Source organism: Capra hircus, chromosome 4 (assembly GCF_001704415.2).
Source record: "Capra hircus breed San Clemente chromosome 4, ASM170441v1, whole genome shotgun sequence".
NCBI lineage: Eukaryota > Metazoa > Chordata > Mammalia > Artiodactyla > Bovidae > Capra > Capra hircus.
The window spans coordinates 115,123,374-115,140,737 of record NC_030811.1 but is presented as its reverse complement, the minus strand read 5'-3'; the positions used below and the strand labels follow the sequence as shown (position 1 = coordinate 115,140,737).

Below are 17,364 nucleotides of genomic sequence, written 5' to 3'. Positions count from 1 at the left end.
CAAAAACTAGACATCCATAGGGTAAACGGAAGAGATGCAGGGACACTTTGGGGCAGCTCCCTCCCAGTGTTATTTCAATACCTGTGTGTACATACATATGCACGTAATAGAAACAGAATTGGGATAATACAATGCATCATGTAGACCTCCTGTGTGGTGGTTTACTTACCATTTTGTTGTGGGCTTTCCCCACTGTTTATTTATCTATAAATAGTTTTGGCCGTGCCCGATCTTCGCTGTAGCCCACGGGCTGCGGTGAGCAGCGGCTCCTCTCTAGTCCCTGAGTGAAGGCTTCTCACGGCGGTGGCTTCTCTTGTTGCAGAGCCTGGGCTCTGCGGAGCAGGCTTAGTAGTGATAGCAAACAGGCTCAATTGTCCTGCATGCGGCGTCTTTCCAGACCAGGGATTGAACCCGTGTTCCCTGCAGGTGACTTCTCAACCCCTGCACCACCAGGGAAGTCCTCCTGTTGTTCAGTCTTTGAGAATATTATTATTGCATGATTTCCTCCTTTTTTAAAATTAAGTATGGTATGTTTAACATGTGTGGTCTCCTTCCATTTGCATGACTATCTACGGTGTCACAATTTATATAAACAGAATATCTATAGAAATGTGTATAGTATCACATCTTTCACTCGTGAGTCATATTTCAAAGGATACGCTCTAGAATGAAGGTCAACAGTCCCCTAAGAGGATCCTCAGCTTTCTTCTGAGGCTCACCTGGGTAAGCCTCAGCACGAATGCTCCAGCTCCACCAAAGATCAAAAACAAACAACAATTTTAAAAAAGAGTTTTTCTGGGTCACTGGAGATCAGGACAAATACAGTTTCATGTTTAATTCTTTTCAGCAGCCCGAAATCAAATGATTTCTCTCATTTGATGCTACTCAAAAATCTTACAGATCCCTCATCATCCAAGGCATGTATATCATAGTAATACCAACTTTGTGTTGAACACCCACTCAGAGTTAGGCTGTGTTTTAGCTTTATTTCTTCTGTTTTCTGTGTTCATTTCTCAACCTCCAAATATTTATGAGGATTGGGTTATCAACAACCTAAGGTTCAGAAACATAGTGCATGGGGCCCCTGGGCTTGAGCTAGTTCAAGGCAAAGCTGGTGTACATGTGAGCTGGAGGCCAGGGTGTCCCCTCAGCCTGCCCCTGGCCCTTGGCTGGGGTGTGAATGTCCAGAGATGGGCATGATGCCGTGGGCTTCATCTTTAAATCACCTTTTCCTTCAAAGGCACTTCCATTTTCTAGAAACAGCAGAAGCTCAGGCATTTGTTTGGGACTAATTCTGACATCCCTCAGCCCAAGACTCAATACAAACCCCCTTGGAGTCCTGTCCACCCAGTTTGCTCGAGGAAAGCAGTTGATCGTGTCTGTGTTTGAGGCAGGAAGCCCAGCCTTCCCTCTGACAAGGCTGATTGCCTCTAATTTGCAAGGGCTCGGAGTGCCTGAGCCTGGTGACAGCCGGGGGGGATGCTGGCCCCCCAGAGCCATAATCACAGCTGCCAGGCGTCGGCCCTGTGATGGGTGTCTGCGTCAAATGGCAAACCATCCTTTAAGCTGGACAAACAGGGCCATGGAAATAGTCTCTTAATTGGCTCTGAAAGCTCTCGTGGAAGAAAGGCCAATTTCGTGCTGCGTGTGGGGCGACACTTGAAAACTAAGAAAATGAAAGGGTGTTCCTGCTCCAGCATCAGCAGCCAGTGGCAACGTTCACCGCGGTTCTTTCTGCCTTGCCGCAGCCTCACCATGGCAACCTTTGTCTGCGGCAGGAAACCAGAGGTATCCTTACTGCTCTCTGTGCAAGAGCAGACGCCCCGTCCCTTCCTTGGCCCAAACCTGCTTCCAGCAGAGGCCAGAGACCCACTTGTCTGCTGCGCCTGTTACCAAGCTGTTACCCAGTCCAAGCCCACTCTGCTTGCTGCACTACAGGCCAATTAACTGAGAGATGTGGTGTTGAGGCAAGGAATCTGTCTTTATCGGGAAAGCTGGCTGGCCAAGAAAATGGAAGAGTAATGTCTCAGCCTTCTTGTTGGGGGTCCGGATGCCAAGTTCTTTTATATAACAGAAAGAGAGAGGAGATGAGGAAGCAAAGTAGAACGAAACAGCCTTGCAATGGCCTGCTAGAATGGCAAGCCTCGGGCAGGGGCTGTATTAATCTCTTCCTTCCCAGGTGGCTCAGTGGCAAAAGAATCTGCCTGCCAATGCAGGAGATACAGGAGTCGGTGCTTCGAGCCCGGGGCCGGGAAGATCCCCCTGGGGAGGGTGATGGCAACCCACTCTAGTGCTCCTGCCTGGAGAACTCCGTGGGCTCAGGAGCCTGGCGGGCTACAGTCCATGGGGTCGCAGACAGCTGGACACAAGTGAGCGCCTGAGCACTCCCATCCACAGGTCGACAGGGTCCTGAACCAAGGCACTTTGGCTTAATATTCAAGCAGGAGGGCAGGGCTCCCTGGGGCAGGTCATTACGTCTAAACAGCATCCTTTTAGTGAAAAAAGCAAGGGGAAGCAAAGGTTAAAGTAAAAGAAACAGATTTCCTGCAGTGAAGCCATGCCTCCTCCAGCCATTGCACTCACGGATGCTTGGCTGACAGTTTTTCATTGGCATGTTTTTGAAAAATCACTTTTTGTTGCCTGAAGAAGGGGAATTTTCTTTCAAGGCATGGACAGCGCCTAAAGGAAAACCCATTGCGAACTGTTGTGGTGATTCAAGCCTTTCCTTAGAATATGGTTCAGAGAAGCATGGACGCTGGGGGGTAGGGGGAATTCCAAGGCCTCTGACAGAGGGTGATGTTGAGAGTGAGCTGCGCTCACACAGGAGTGTCAGGGAAAGACAAGGACACGCACCCCCGGGCCCGTGCCTTTCGGTGAGCTTCCCATGTCAGTGTGTATGAAGGAGGCAGTGGATTTCCCTACTTTCTTCAATTTAAGTCTGAACTTGGCAATAAGGAGTTCATGATCTGAGCCACAGTCAGCTTCTGGTCTTGTTTTTGCTGACTGTATAGAGCTTCTCCTTTTTTGGCTGCAAAGAATATAATCAGACTTTGGTATTGACCATCTAGTAATGTCCATGTGTAGAGTCATCTCTTGTGTTGTTGGAAGAGGGTATTTGCTATGACCAGTGTGTTTTCTTGGAATTAAGATTACAGATGTGTATATATGAATTTATGCATTGGAGCTGCAGAGCTCTACAGAACTATGAATGTTTTTATTTTATAAATTTCTTTCTCACAGTCAACAAAACTCTACCTTTTAGACTTTTTCTTTCTAATGGTAATACTATTCAGCTCATGGTCTTTTCCAGGATTTACATAAGATTCCGTGATCATACATGGACTAGTCGCTGCAGACAGATATGGGTTTGCTCCTAACCATACTGCTCACTTACAGTTGATTTGGGGCAAGTTACCTAAACTCTCTGAACATAGGTTTCCCAACTGAAGATGATACAATTAAAAATGAGCTTAGTTTGCAGCTTAGATGGGCTGACGGAGTAGGTGCTGAATTTATATTCGCTTTCACCACTACCCACCCTCAGAGGAGTGAATTTTGCATCCTTGATTCCTTTGCCAAAATAAGTTGTTGACATTCATTGTGTTAGCTTGATAAGGCTGCCACAAGGAAGATGCAGAGACCAGATGACCCAGGCAGCAGACAGGCTTGTCTCATCATCCGGAGCCGAGACATTTGATGTCACGGTGGCAGCATGGCTGACATTCCTGAGGCTTCTCCCTGTGTGCTCACGTGGCCTCACGTCTGCGTGTGTGTGTGTATGTGTGTGTGTGTGTGTGTGTGCAGGCACATGTGCTCAGCTCCTCGTCCTATGAGGACACCAGCCAGCCTGGACCACGGGCCCCTCTAAAAGGCCCATTTTGACTTTGTGATCCCTTCATTGATTTTGTCTCCATATGTGGTCACATCCTGAGAAATTGGGAGTTAGGGCTCCAACATATGAAATCTGAGGGAGAGGGATTCAGCCTGTAACATTAGTGACTGGGGAACACCCTCCAGGGCAATTTCTGGGTCTCAAAGAAGAGGCAGCCCCTTTGTGGAAACAGACAAATGTGTGTGTCCAAGTTGCTGTGTGTGCAGCTGTGCCCGCAGCTGTGCCCTGGGTCCCATTTCCTCCTCTGGGGAAAATGCACCAGCACGTCCTGTCCAGACTGGGAAGTGTCCATGGGAACGTGTCTGCCAAGTCTGCAGCAGGGATGCCTAGTAAGCACCAGTGAGTGCTGGCGGGTATTTTATGAAACAGGCAAAGCAATGCTGAATTGGTAATAAGAGCTGGAGTGTCAGTCACAGGTGCACAGCCTTTTCCCCTGCCTGGGAGAACGGGCTTGACAATTTCAGGCGCATCTTCTAAGAAAATAGGAAGATCCCACATCACATCTCTCACATTTAGAGATGATTCCCTGGCTGCAGTTGGAAGGCCCTGTTGACCTTTTCTTTGATTTAGGGAACTGCCAGTGAAGCTACCCTGGTGGCCCTGCTGGCCGCTCGGACCAAAGTGACCCGACGCCTGCAGGCCGCCTCCCCGGAGCTGACGCAGGCTGCCATCATGGATAAGTTGGTGGCCTACGCGTCTGACCAGGTGAGTGCAGTGCCCAGAGCCTCCTTGAGCCTCCTGGGGTGGAATGGTTTGTGGTGTCAAGTCAAAACCACACCGAGGACTTCCTGGTGGTCCAGTGGTTAAGACACTGTCTCCCATTGCAGGGGCTGTGGGTTCTGTCCCTGGTCGGGGAACTAAGGTTCCATATGCCTCAGGGTGTGTCCAAAAATTAAAAAAGAAAAAACTAGAGACCATGCAGTATCCGTTTCAATCCAAAAACAGTCCCCCGGGTGTCACTAAGCTAGGGACCTCTGCTAAAGAAAAGATGTAGGCTGCCAGTAGGAACTTAGCAGATCAGGGTGGAAAGAGAATAAACGTGCCGTGAGATCACCCCGACCCCACCTGTCCCAGCTCGTGTTGAGGCCAGCTGGCTGCCTTCAGCACGGCGTAGTGGAGCCGCATGTGGGGCTCAGGGCTCAAAGACCTGGGCTCACGTCCCAGCCCTGCTATTTTAAATTCTGTGATCTCAGGCCAATCACGTCAGTTCTCAAAGGCTTTTTTAAACCATCAGACAGGGTCAAAGGGCCTGCCACCTGGTGCTGCTGCTCTGCCAGCTAGTGGTTGCACCAAGATGAGGGTGAGGCAGTGCTTTATAAGGTTTAGAGATCTCTGCAAGTGGGGGTATCTGGTCCATGATCAGTTCCCATGATCAGCCTTCTTGAAAAAGGTTAAAAAGCAAAGCAAAACGCAATTGTGTGAGAGAGAACAGAAGGAAAGGGCATTGAGCAGCAGCTCCACGAGTGAACCAGGAGTCAAGAGGGCACCCAAATAATGGCACCACCAGAGGCTTTGGTTCCACAAGGCTGATTTAGCTTTGCCCACATAGCATTCTTAAAGTTTTTTTATTGTGCAAAGTCACATAACATAAAACATGCTATTTTAACCATATTTAACTGTACAGTTCAGGCTTCCCTGGTGGCTCAGATGGTAAAGAATCTGCATGCAGTGTGGGAGATCCAGGTTCTATTCCTGGGTCAGGAAAATCCCCGGAGAAGGGAATGGCTACCCACTCCAGTGTTCTTACCTGGAGAATTCCATGGACAGCGGAGCCTGGTGGGCTACAGTCCACAAGGTCGCAAAGAGTTGGACCGATGAGTGACTAACCCACACACCGTACGGTTCAGTGGCGCAAAGTACAGTCACACTGTTGCACCACGCTCGCTGTCATCCGTCTGCCAGGTTTTTCGCCTTCCTAAACTGAAACTCTGACCCACTGAACACTAAGTCCCCACTACCCCTCCCCTCCATACCCCTGGAGGAGGGGGAGCCCCTGGCATCTACGTACTTGCTGACTCTATGAATTGACTTCTAGGTACCTCATGCAAGTGGGATCAGTTTTTGCCTGCTCAGACTGTGCTTTGGAGTGTGTTTTAAGGGTGACTTAGGACACACCCTAGGAATAGGTTGCACCTTCTCTTCCTCTGCGCTGCACCGTATGTCCTCATCACTTATCTATTTCATACGTAGTTGTGTGTATATTTCAGTCCCAGTCTCCCACTTTATCCTACCCTCCTTTCCCCCCTTGATGTCCAAAAGTTTGTTCTTTGTATCACTGATGTAATATTTTTAATGAGTTTGTTAAGCCAGGCACTTCAACTGTGACAGCTTTGTTCTAGGGAATAAACATATGTAGCCTGAAATCAATATAATATGCATACTTGGATGCTTTGTCGGGAGGACTGTCTCTGTGTATACTCTAACTCCAGGCACTAGAGCTGCCCACAGAGGATGAAAACTATTCACTTCTATTTATTTCTCCCTTGTTTCCCAGACAGACATGAGAAAACTTTAAAAAATGCATGTGTAGGTCTCTATGTATCTATGCTGAGATAAGTTGCTATGAATGTTAGGTGGTAGCCTTTCCCAGCAGGGTTTTCATGAGGGAATTTCACCCGAGAGAAGTGATCCGTGGGGTTCTCTAGATTCTCGCAAGGATACTGTGTGGCTACTACTATCCTAGATGATAGGAGTCAGGTGGGTTCGTTACATTGAGTGGACAGCCATGGGCTCTAAGGCTTAATTCTGTGGCTTTGGGTTCACGTTTCCAAGGAGCAAGGTCTGATGTGGGGCTTTAGGGGTTCACCATTTATTGAGGGATGCTCTTTGGGGAAGCCTGTAGGAGTTAGGGAAGCCACATACACAGGGCAGGAAAGAGCAAGGATGTGCCCTCTGGGAGAGTCACCTCCCATCAGCTCCTCCTGAGTGGAATCTACATTTCATGTGAGCATTAGCCCCCAGGAGCACCGGCTCAAGGTGCTGGTTGTAAATATAAAACCCTATCAGCTTGCTCCTCCTCTGAGGGTAAAGAGGACGCACAGACCACAAGGAGAGCTGCTTTTGAGCATCGTTATATATTCTGCACACAATTTTAGGGCCTCAGATGATAAGAGTGGGACTAGGAGCTTACTAAGTACGCTTATAAAGTGATATCATCATCAGGTGACATGACTAGGTGTCATTTTCCCAGCTGTGCTTCCAAATGAGCATCCCCTGCTTCTGTCAAATTCAAACCAGAGTACGAAAAAGCCCTCAATACAGCTCCTTGTAAGACTGCCCTGATGGCTCAGCAGGTAAAGAATCTGCCTGCAATGCAGGAGACACAGGAGATGGGGGTTCACTTCCTGGGTTAGGAAGATCCCCTGGAAGAGGAAATGGCAACCCACTCCAGGACTCTTGCCTGGGAAATCCCATGGACAGAGGAGCCTGGCAGGCTACAGTCCATGGGTCGCAAAGAGTCAGACACAATTGAGCAGGACCCCACACTTGCCTGCAGGCACAGCCCAGCACTCTGCCGTCTGAGTTGGAATCGTGAAACTCGGAAGTAGAGTCCTCAGGACCTGAAAGGGCTCCTGGCCTGGAGGTGCAGGGAGTTGGGGGTGGGATCGAGGCTCTGCCTCCTGGCACTCAGGAGGCAGGCAGAAGCACTGGAGGCTGCTGCAGAGTCTAACCTGGCGCTCTCTTGCAGGCACACTCCTCCGTGGAAAAAGCTGGCTTAATTGGTGGAGTGAGATTAAAAGCCATCCCTTCCGATGGCAAGTTTGCCATGCGAGCTTCTGCGCTGCAGGAGGCCCTGGAGAGAGACAAGGCAGCCGGCCTGATTCCTTTCTTCGTAAGTCCCCCCGGCCCCACAGGAGTGTCTGGGCCCTGCTGGGGCAGTGGGTCGGGCCTGTGGTGACATGATCATTTCCTGGCTGCCGCGGTGGTCACGGGCCAGGCATACTCAGGTCAGCACACCTCTCCTTCAGGGCGGCTGGAGCAAAACTCCAATGATTTTCCCTTCTGCTTGCGTGAATCTCAGAAACACAGAGTACCCAGCCAGGGGGATATTGCTAAACCAAAAAGTCTTGCTTCTGCTTCCTGTTAAAAGTGACAGCATAGGGCGCACCCTTGACATGGCAGATGAGTGACAGCCATCGGAGTTAGCTGAGTTAAAAATAAAGTACACTTTCCACCTAAAGGGGTGTCCTCAGGAGATACTACGATGCATCGCTTGTGAGAGAGGTGTTGCAAGCCAGCAGTGATTAATTTAAAATACAATTAAATAGGATATGATTAAAACATCTAGCTAACCATATATCAGCTAGTTTTGCTGTGCATGGCTGGGCACTTGCCAGTGGGGAAGAAGCAGTCGCACCCACCGGAGCCTGGGAGTTGCCCTGCCTGGTGTGCCATGCATCCCATCTCATGGCTGCACTGGGATGTCGGGTGGGACTGTGGCACGGGCCTCGTGGGGTCATCTGGCTACACTTTGGAGTCACCTGGGGAGCTAAGAAGAATGCTGATGCCCAGGCCCTGCTCCAGCCTCTCTGAGGACACCAGCAGGTATTGGAGTCGCTTCCCGGTGGCTTCCATCTTCTGCTGTGCACCCAGGATTCCATGCTCCTAGGCGCCCATCCATATCTTGGTACTTCCAAGTTGTAGAGCAAGCTCGGTTCAACAGACTCTAGGTGCCGCATGTTTATAACTTCCACTACTTTTTAAGAGTTACTCTTTGAGATGAGTTTTTTTAATCCAAAAATTGTTTTGATCAATTCAAATTTACCACCATTTGTTGAACAACTAACATGTCGTCTGGGGGAGGGACGGAAGGCATGATTTTATACATAATTTGATCTTGATTCAAGGATTTTCCAAGGGAATAAGGAGCATAAACAAATAATTGTAGAAACATCAACAAGTGTCAGGTTGCTGAGTTTGAAGATTTCTTTCTATATTTTGGACTATTGTTGGAAACCAGTCCTTTATCAAGAGGTATGCTTTGCTAATGTTTTCTCCAAGTTGGGGACATATTGTTTCATTCTTAGAAAGTATCTGCCACAAAGAAGTTTTTATTTTTAATGAAGTTCATCTCATCAATTTTTTTCATGGACTATGTCAGGAACCCCTAAAAACTCATCCGCAAACCCAATATTTTCCAGATCGTCTCCTGTGTTAGCTTCTAGGAGTTTTATAGTTTTGCATTTCACATTTATATCTGTGGCTCATTTTGAACTGGTTTTTGTAGATGGTGTGAGTCTGTATCCAAATCCATTTCTTGCATGTGAGGGTCTGTTCCAGCACTGTTTGTTGAGAAGACTCTTCTTTTCCCATTAGATTGCCTTTGTTCCTTTGTCAAAGATCAGGTGCCCATATTTGTGTATGTCTATTTTTGGGTTCTCTGTTTTGAGCCATTGATCTGTCTGTTTATTCTTCCCCAGTATAACACTGTCCTGATTACTGTAGCTTCTGCTAAGGCTTGAAGTTGGGTAGTGTCAGTCCTCTGACTTTTTTTTCTCCCTCAATATTGTTTTGTGTATTCTGCCTTCTTTTGCTTCTCTCTATAAACTCTGGACGTGGTTTGTCAATAGCCATAACATAATTGGCTAGAATTTGAATGAGATTGCATTGAATTTATAGATCAAATTAGGAAGTACTGACATCTTGACAATGTTGAGTCTTCCTACCCATGTACATAGAATATTTTCCCATTTATTTTGATAAAATCTTTCATCAGAGTTTTATAGTTTTCTTCACATATATCTTGAGGCTTCCCTTGTAGCTCAGTTGGTAAAGAATCAATGCAGGAGACCCAGGTTCAATTCCTGGATTAGGAAGATCTCTTGGAGAAGAAAGAGGCAACCCACTTCAGTATTCTTGCCTGGAGAACCCCACGGACAGAGGAGCCTGGCAGCCTACAGTCCATGGGTTTGCAAGAGTTAGGCACGACTTCACAAGTAAACCACCACCATATAGATCTTATACATATTTTGTTAGATTTTTATCTAAGTATTTCTCCCTCCCTCTCTCGCTTTGCCTCTCTAGTTTGGTGTTAGTGTACATGGTATTATGTTCTTAATTTCAAACTCAAATTTTTCATTGCTGGAGTATGAGAAAGCAACTGACTTTTGTATATTTTCCTTTATTCTCTGTCTTGTTATAATTGTTTACCAGTTTCAGGAGGTTTTGGGTTTGATTTTTATTTGGGAGGTGGATTTCTATATAGATAATTGTGTCATCTTCAAACAGAGGTAGTTTCATTTTCCCCTCTCAATCTGTGTATCTTTAGTCCCTTGTTTGTCTTTTTGTAACAGCTAGAATTTCCAACATCATGTTGAATAGGCATGGTGAAAACAAATATCCTTGCCTTGTTTCTGTTCTTATCAGGAAAACCTCTAGTTTCTGTTAACTCTGATGTCAGGTTTTTAATAGTTGTTCTTTATCAAGTTGAGGTAGAACATCTCTTAAAACATCTGCTCTATCTTGTTGGCTAGAATTTTTTAAATTTTGCTGGATTTTGTCAAATATTTTTTATCTATTGATATGATTATGTGATTTTTTTCTTCTTTAGCCTTTTGACAGGATAGATTATATTAATTGATTTTCAGTGCTGAATCAGTCTTGCATATCTATAGTAAGTCCCACTTGGTTGTTATTTTGTATATATTACTGAATCCAATTTGCTTGTGTTTTGTTGAGAATTTTCACATCTATCCAGAAGAGAGATTTGTCTGTGGTTCTTTCTTTTAATGTGTTTGTCTGATTTTGCAACTTGGTTGAGACTGGCCTCACTGAATGAGTTAGGAAACGTTCTGTTTTCCTCTGTTTTCTGGAAGAGATTATAGAGAATTAGTTTTATGTGTCTCTTTTTTAAACTGCAATATAGCTGGTTTACAATATTTTGTTAGTTTCAGGGATATAGCATGCGGTTCAGCATTTTTACAGGCTACGCACCATTGACACATATTGTCATATAATGCTATATTTCCTTGTGCTGTACAGTGCATCCTTAACCTTATCTGGTTTATCCATAGTAGTTTGTACCTCTTAATCCCCTGCCCTTACCATTTCTCCCCCCGCTTCCTTCTTCCCCCTGGTAATCACGAATTTGTTTTCCATATCTATTTTAATTCCTTTCTTAAATGTTGGGTAGATTTTACGAGTGAACCCACCTGGGCTGGTTGCTGCCTGTTTTGGGGGCTATTAATTTATTGATTTTGTTTTTTGATAGATACAAGTCATCTTAGTCTGTTCAGGTTGCTGCAATAAGCTACCACAGACCAGGTGCCTTATGAACAATAAAACTTCATTTCCCCCAGTCCTGGAGGTGGGAAGTCTGAGATCAGGGTGCCAGTGTGGGTGCTACTCAGGGTCCTCTCCTGGGTGCAGACAGCTGACTTCTTGCGTGTCCTCATATGGAGGAAGGGGCTCAGGAACTTTGTGGGGGCCCTTTTATAGAAGCACTAATCCTATTCTCAAGGGCCTCAATCTCACGATCCCCCAAAGGCCCTGCCTCTTGATACCAACCACTTAGATTTCAGTGGTTTTGCACAGACCTGTTGAGAGCACCGATTTTTCTTTATGTGAGTTTTTGTAAAACTATGTCTTTCAAAGAATTGATCCATTTCATTCAGGTTTTCAAATTTGTGGGCATAGAGTTATTCATAATATTATTTAAATATTATCCTTTTACCACCCAGGGAATCAGTAGTGATGGTCCTTTTATTTCTAATACTAGAAATTTGTGTCCTCTCTTTTTTCTTAGTTAACCTAGTTAGATGTTTATCAATTTTATCGATCTTTTCAAAGTACCAGCATTTGGGTTTGTTGATTCTCACTATTGATTTCCTGTTTCTAATTTTATTGATGTCTACTCTAATTTTTATTATTTCTTTTCTTTCAGACCCTTTGGATTTAATTTGCTCTTTGTTTTCTAGTTTCCTAAGGTGCAAGCTTACATTCTGGATTGAAAATTTTCTTTCTTTTCTAGTGTATGTATTCTTTTAATGCTATAGAATTCCCCCTAAACATTATTTTCACTGCATTCCACACATTTTGGTAAGTTGTATTTTCATTTTCATTGAGTTAAAAATATTTTGAAAATTTCCCTTGAGAAAAATTTCCCTTTGCCCTATATGTTAATTAAAATCTTTACTATGTTGTCAAGCCATAAACATGATATGTCTCTCTGGTTTTTTAAATCTTCTTTAATTTCTTTCATCATATAAGCCTATACTTGCTTTGCTAGATTGATACCTACATAATTCTTTTTTGAACAGTTATAAACGGCATTGTATATTTAATCTAGGTGTCCGTGTGTTTATTATAGCTTACAGAAACACATTAATTTTTAATGTTGACCTTGTATCCTGTAATGCTGCTGAACTCACTTGTTAGTTCTAGGAGGGTTTTTAAAAAATGAATTTTATGGATTTTTCTGTCTAGATAACCATGTCATATGCAAGCAGGTATTACTGTATTTCTTCCCTTCTGACCTGTTTGCCTTTTATTTATTTTTCATGCCTTTTTGCACTGGATAGAAATTCAAGTACTATTTGTTTGGCAGTGATGAAGGTAGGCATTCTTGTCTGGTTTCCAATGTTAAAGTGAAATGAGTGTAGTTTTTCACCATTAAGTGTGATGTTATCTTTAGGCTTTGCAGATGTTCATTATCAAATTGAGAAATTTCCCTCCATTCCTGAAGTTCAGAGAATTTTTATCATGAATTAGTGTTGAATTTTGTCAAATTATTTTTCTATACTGATTGATGTGGTTGAGTGGTTTTATTAAGTCTATTAACAAGGTAGATTACAGTGGATTTCAAATATTAAACCAGCCTTGCATGCCTGGAGTAAATCTCATTGTTTCATAATGTAATTCCTATTGCTAGATTCTAATTACTAACATTTAAGGACTTTTGCTTCTATATGCAAGAGTAATATTGTTTGTAGTTTTCCCTTTTTATAGTCTTATTTTGATGTTAGGGTAATACTGACTTCATAAAAAGATTGAGAAGCAGTTCCTTCCTCTTCTATTTTCTGGAAGAGATTGTGTAGAGTTAATGCTAATTCTACTTTAAACGGACTTCCCTGGTGGCTCAGATGGTAAAGCGTCTGCTTGTAATGCGGGAGACCCGGGTTCGATTCCTGGGTTGGGAAGATCCCCTGGAGAAGGAAATGGCCATCCAGTCCAGCACTCTTGCCTGGAAAATCCCATGGACGGAGGAGCCTGATAGCCTACAGTCCATGGGGTCGCAAAGAGTCGGACACGACTGAGCGACTTCACTTTACTACTTTAAACATCTCGTTTTGAATTTAGCACTGTTCTATACATGGGAAGAAGCAAGAGTCTGGGTTCATGGAAGTCACTCCTTTGATACACACCTTGACCATCCAGGGTCAGCATCTGGCTCTTCTCCACCCTGAATCCACTCAGGGTGCACAGTCTGGGGCAGCTACAGTGGCCGATGGCTTGCTGGCCGCAACCTTGTTTGCTTACTGATGTGGCAGGCAGCATTCTTGTTTATATCCTCATAATCTGGTGGTGGAAATTCAGAGGCAGCACGGTGTTCCATTTTGGCTGCTGCTCTATGTCTTCGTGTTGAAAAAGACTTTGAAATAAGCATCATCTATGTGCTCTTCAGGGTGGCCAAAACCTCTGTTGGGGCATTTATATGCACCATTTAAGAGGCATCTACACCTACATCAGTTACATTTCACTCCCAGGGATGAGGGAGCCTGGTGGGCTGCCGTCTATGGGGTTGCACAGAGTCGGACACGACTGAAGTGACTTAGCAGTAGCAATCCTCATGGTGGGCTCTCAAGCAAAAGGTGATAAGTTCACAGTCTTCGGAGCAAGGGCCAGATACTCACACTCATTGCACTTCAATGCCTGTCATGATGGAATAAGTAACAATTCCATGCTAATTCACTAAGTCACTCACTTGTTTGACAAATGAACACCCATGACATACTGGGCCTGTGGGACTGAGATCAAGGAGGGCCCTCAAGCATCCTGCTGGCTGGAGTGGAGATATTAAGGTAACAGTCTGCACCAGAGTGCAGTATAATCTGCATTAGAGGTCCAGGGATTTGGAGCAGAGGGTTTCATCAGAGCTCTTAGTTCGACCTGTATGAAACGCCTGCTTCCTTACAGCCCTCCCTATGCCAGCCCCGGGGATCCGTGGGTAGGCGTGGTCGCTTTCCTCTTGCAACGCCACTGGTGGCAGATAGACATGCCCACGGATCTTTGTGCCATTTGGTGAGGACTGTGTCATTTGGTGTGGACAGTGCTTCCCTGGTGGCTCAGATGGTACGGAATCTGACTGCAAGGCAGGAGACCCCTGGCTTGATCCTTGGTTCAGAAAGATCCCATGGAGAAAGAAATGGTGACCCACTCCAGTATTCTTGCCTGGAGAACTGCATGGACAGAGGAGCCTGGAGGTTTATAGTCCATGGGATCGCAAAGAGCTGGACACCACTGAAGCAACTAACACACACACATGCACATGGACAGGGTAGAAGTTATGATGAGCTCAGCAGGGGGGTGTCAGTGAAGTCTTTGCTGAGAGTTAACATACAAGCCCCCCGCCCTGCAGGACATGCATCACGAGCCTGCCTTGTGGACGAAAACAATACTGCAGTGGCACAAAGATGGGGAGGATCACTGGATGTGTGAGGAGGTGCAGCTGGCCGTTGTCTTAAAGTGAAAGTGAAGTTGCTGAGTCATGTCCAACTCTTTGCAATCCCATGGACTATAACCCTCCAGGCTCTGTAGCCTACCAGGCCCCTCAGTCCATGGAATTTTCCAGGCATGGAGTGGGTTGCCATTTCCTTCTCCGCTATCTGAAAGGGGCAGCCAAGGGCCCATGAAGCTGGAAGGAGAGGCTGCCTAGACCAGGCAGGAGTGTTGCTTGAGCTTTGGCATGTTTGCTGGTTCCCGTTGAAACGAATGCCTTGTGGTTATCATCCTTCACATGGTGTGACTCTGTCCGATCGTGAGATGCAGACCCTGATGCCTGGGTGTCTCGGGGAGCTTGCTGACCCTGGAAGTCTAGCCAGTGCTGGAGATCTGAAGGGCACGTGAGGCTTTCCTAAGCAAGCTAGCCCCCTGGAGCCCACAAGCCTTGCCCACCTCCTTCATGGTTCACAAAGGGGCTACAGCCCTTCAAAGTGTGACCTGCTGTGGAAAGTAGGGGGCACGTTGGGCAGATCTGAACTGGGAGCCTTCCAGGAACTCGCCGGTTTCTTCCTCTTGGTGGTTTGCTTTCCTGACCTGGTAAGATCAGGCCCCAGGCAGAAGGCAGAGCCCAGCGGGCAGTGGGGAGACTGGCAGACGAGGGCGGGGGCAGCGTGGGGTAGCAGGACAGCCCCAGGCTCTCAGAGGTGAGGCGCCCGGCCCGCCTCCCTCTTTGCAAATGTGATTAGGTCTCTGCAGAGCAGCTGAAATCAGGTTAGGATCTCTGAGCCGAGCCGAGTAATCAGAGCCCGGAGCAGAGCAGATGCTGGGGTTAAAGCAGCTTCTGAGAATGAGGACAGGCTGACTCACAGCCCTCAAAACACGGAACCACGGAGCACATGGGCCCTGCCGTCACCAGCCCAGCCTGGCACATCCTCCTGGGACCCTGGGTCCCATGATGCCCACACACTGTGCAGGGAGCTGCTCAGGGCTGGGCTTGGTTGGAAGGTCCTCAGGCATGGCCAGTGTGCGGGGTTCTTTAACTGGCAGAACCAGAGTTAAGCATCCCTGGGCTCTCTTTTTGGTCTGGTCCTGCCTGTTTAGCCTCAGACCCCATGCTGAGTGTCTCACTTAAGCTAACAGTAAAGTAGGGGGTCCCAAAGACATCCAAATCAGGAGGGTCTTGACGAGTGAATATAATGTCCGCAAAGCTGAGACATGTTCTCAGCTGAGGCCACTCCCAGGACTGGGCAGCGTTTGCTTGATTTTACAAAATGCTCCATGGCAGAATGAAAATATAAATACTAACATAAAAATCTCAGAATAAAAGATGTAATATTAACCAAATCTCATCATAAGAGACAAACAGTACTAATATTTGGTGAAATTATTCTAGACTTGCTGCCATATACACATTAATAGAAAATAATTTTAACAAGAGGATATTCAGGTTGCATTTTAAAAACAGATGGTATGGCATTTATTTCCATTAGGATTTAACTGAGGAAAATGAGATGAAATGAAAGGAATTCCTGGATGTCAGAAGTGTCATTCCTAAGAGACTCTTAAATTTCTTAAAGAAAATAATTTGCAAGCGATATTAAAATAGTTGAATCATCCTGTGGGTTTTTTTTTTTTTAAAGCTATGCAAGCTTTATGACATAGACAAAGCATTTTATGGGTCTCATTCTACCTACCAAACCAGGACCCTTAGACAAAGCGTTTTAATATTCAGTTATATTTTTGGAAGGAATTGCAAACACCAGAGGAAAATGGCTCACTGACTCAGATTCCCACTCAGTGACTCATCTGGCCAGGATTGAGCAGGCTTGGAGAATGGCTGGTGCTTGGACTGGGGTCGGGAGGGATGTGGGGTGGGCACAGAGGTGGGAAGGGAGGGGCTGAGAAGCCACGGGAAAGGTCAAAGCTGCAGGGTCTCCACTCACAGACCTTAAGCTCTGGGCATATCCTGGCCCAGTGCATTTGTGTTGTGAACGAGAAAAACACCCACCAGGAGTCCACCTGATGCAGAGCTGGGCCTCCAATCTGGCCTCTTTGTCCCACGTGCTTGGCTTCAGCATCTGTGTATCCATCTTGCCTCTTTATTTTCTGTGCTGCTGGTAACTGGATGTCTCAGGAAGCTTGCTGACCCTGGAGGTCTAGCCAGCTCCTAGGGACCTGAAAGGAAAGTGACCCTTTCCTAAGCAAACCAGCACTCTCAGAGCCCACACACCTTGCCACATCCCCTACGGGGCTCTCACACTCCAGGCTGCTATTCTCCTGCCCTGATCCCCCAGAGCCAGGGACCAGACAACCAGAGCAGCTCTTGTGCCTACAGCCCATTGCAGTAATCTGAAATAACTCACGCTTGTCAGTATTAAGCCTGCCTCGCCTGTTCCTTTCTGCTGGAACCTGGAGTTCGTGCCCACCCTTTCCTCTCTCTCCATCACTTCCTCTACCTACTGATCAACACTGGTGCTTCCCTGTGTGGCCCTGCATGGCATGGCATCCCCTCTCCCTGTGGGTATCACAAGCTATCTCTTCAGTGGCCATAGCCTCCCACACTGTTGGCCTTCCCTGACCTGAATAACAAAGCATCACTGTCTCCAGCTCATGTGACTATGTCAGCTGAGCCATCCCAGGGCAGAGCCCCACATTCAGTTTTCAGATTAAACACAGGTGGTCGTGGGTGGAATGCAACCAGGGAGGCCTCCAGCCCGGTTCTCAGGCTTACTATCCTTGTTTTTCTGATCCTTCCATCTCTATTCTCGGGGCACAGATAATGGCTGGAGGCTCCATAAAGGCTACACAGATTG

General features: G+C 46.3%; 1 protein-coding gene across 2 annotated transcripts in view; it reads left to right on the top strand.

Moving 5' to 3' along the window:
• DDC (dopa decarboxylase) overlaps positions 1 to 17,364 on the top strand; it is a 99,507-nt gene that overhangs the window by 30,034 nt on the left and 52,109 nt on the right. For both annotated transcript variants that reach the window (XM_005678877.3, XM_013963104.2), the window contains exons 5-6: positions 4,463 to 4,597; positions 7,581 to 7,724. In XM_005678877.3, the coding sequence (XP_005678934.2) occupies positions 4,463 to 4,597; positions 7,581 to 7,724 (279 nt within the window). The remainder of the gene's footprint in view (positions 1 to 4,462; positions 4,598 to 7,580; positions 7,725 to 17,364) is intronic.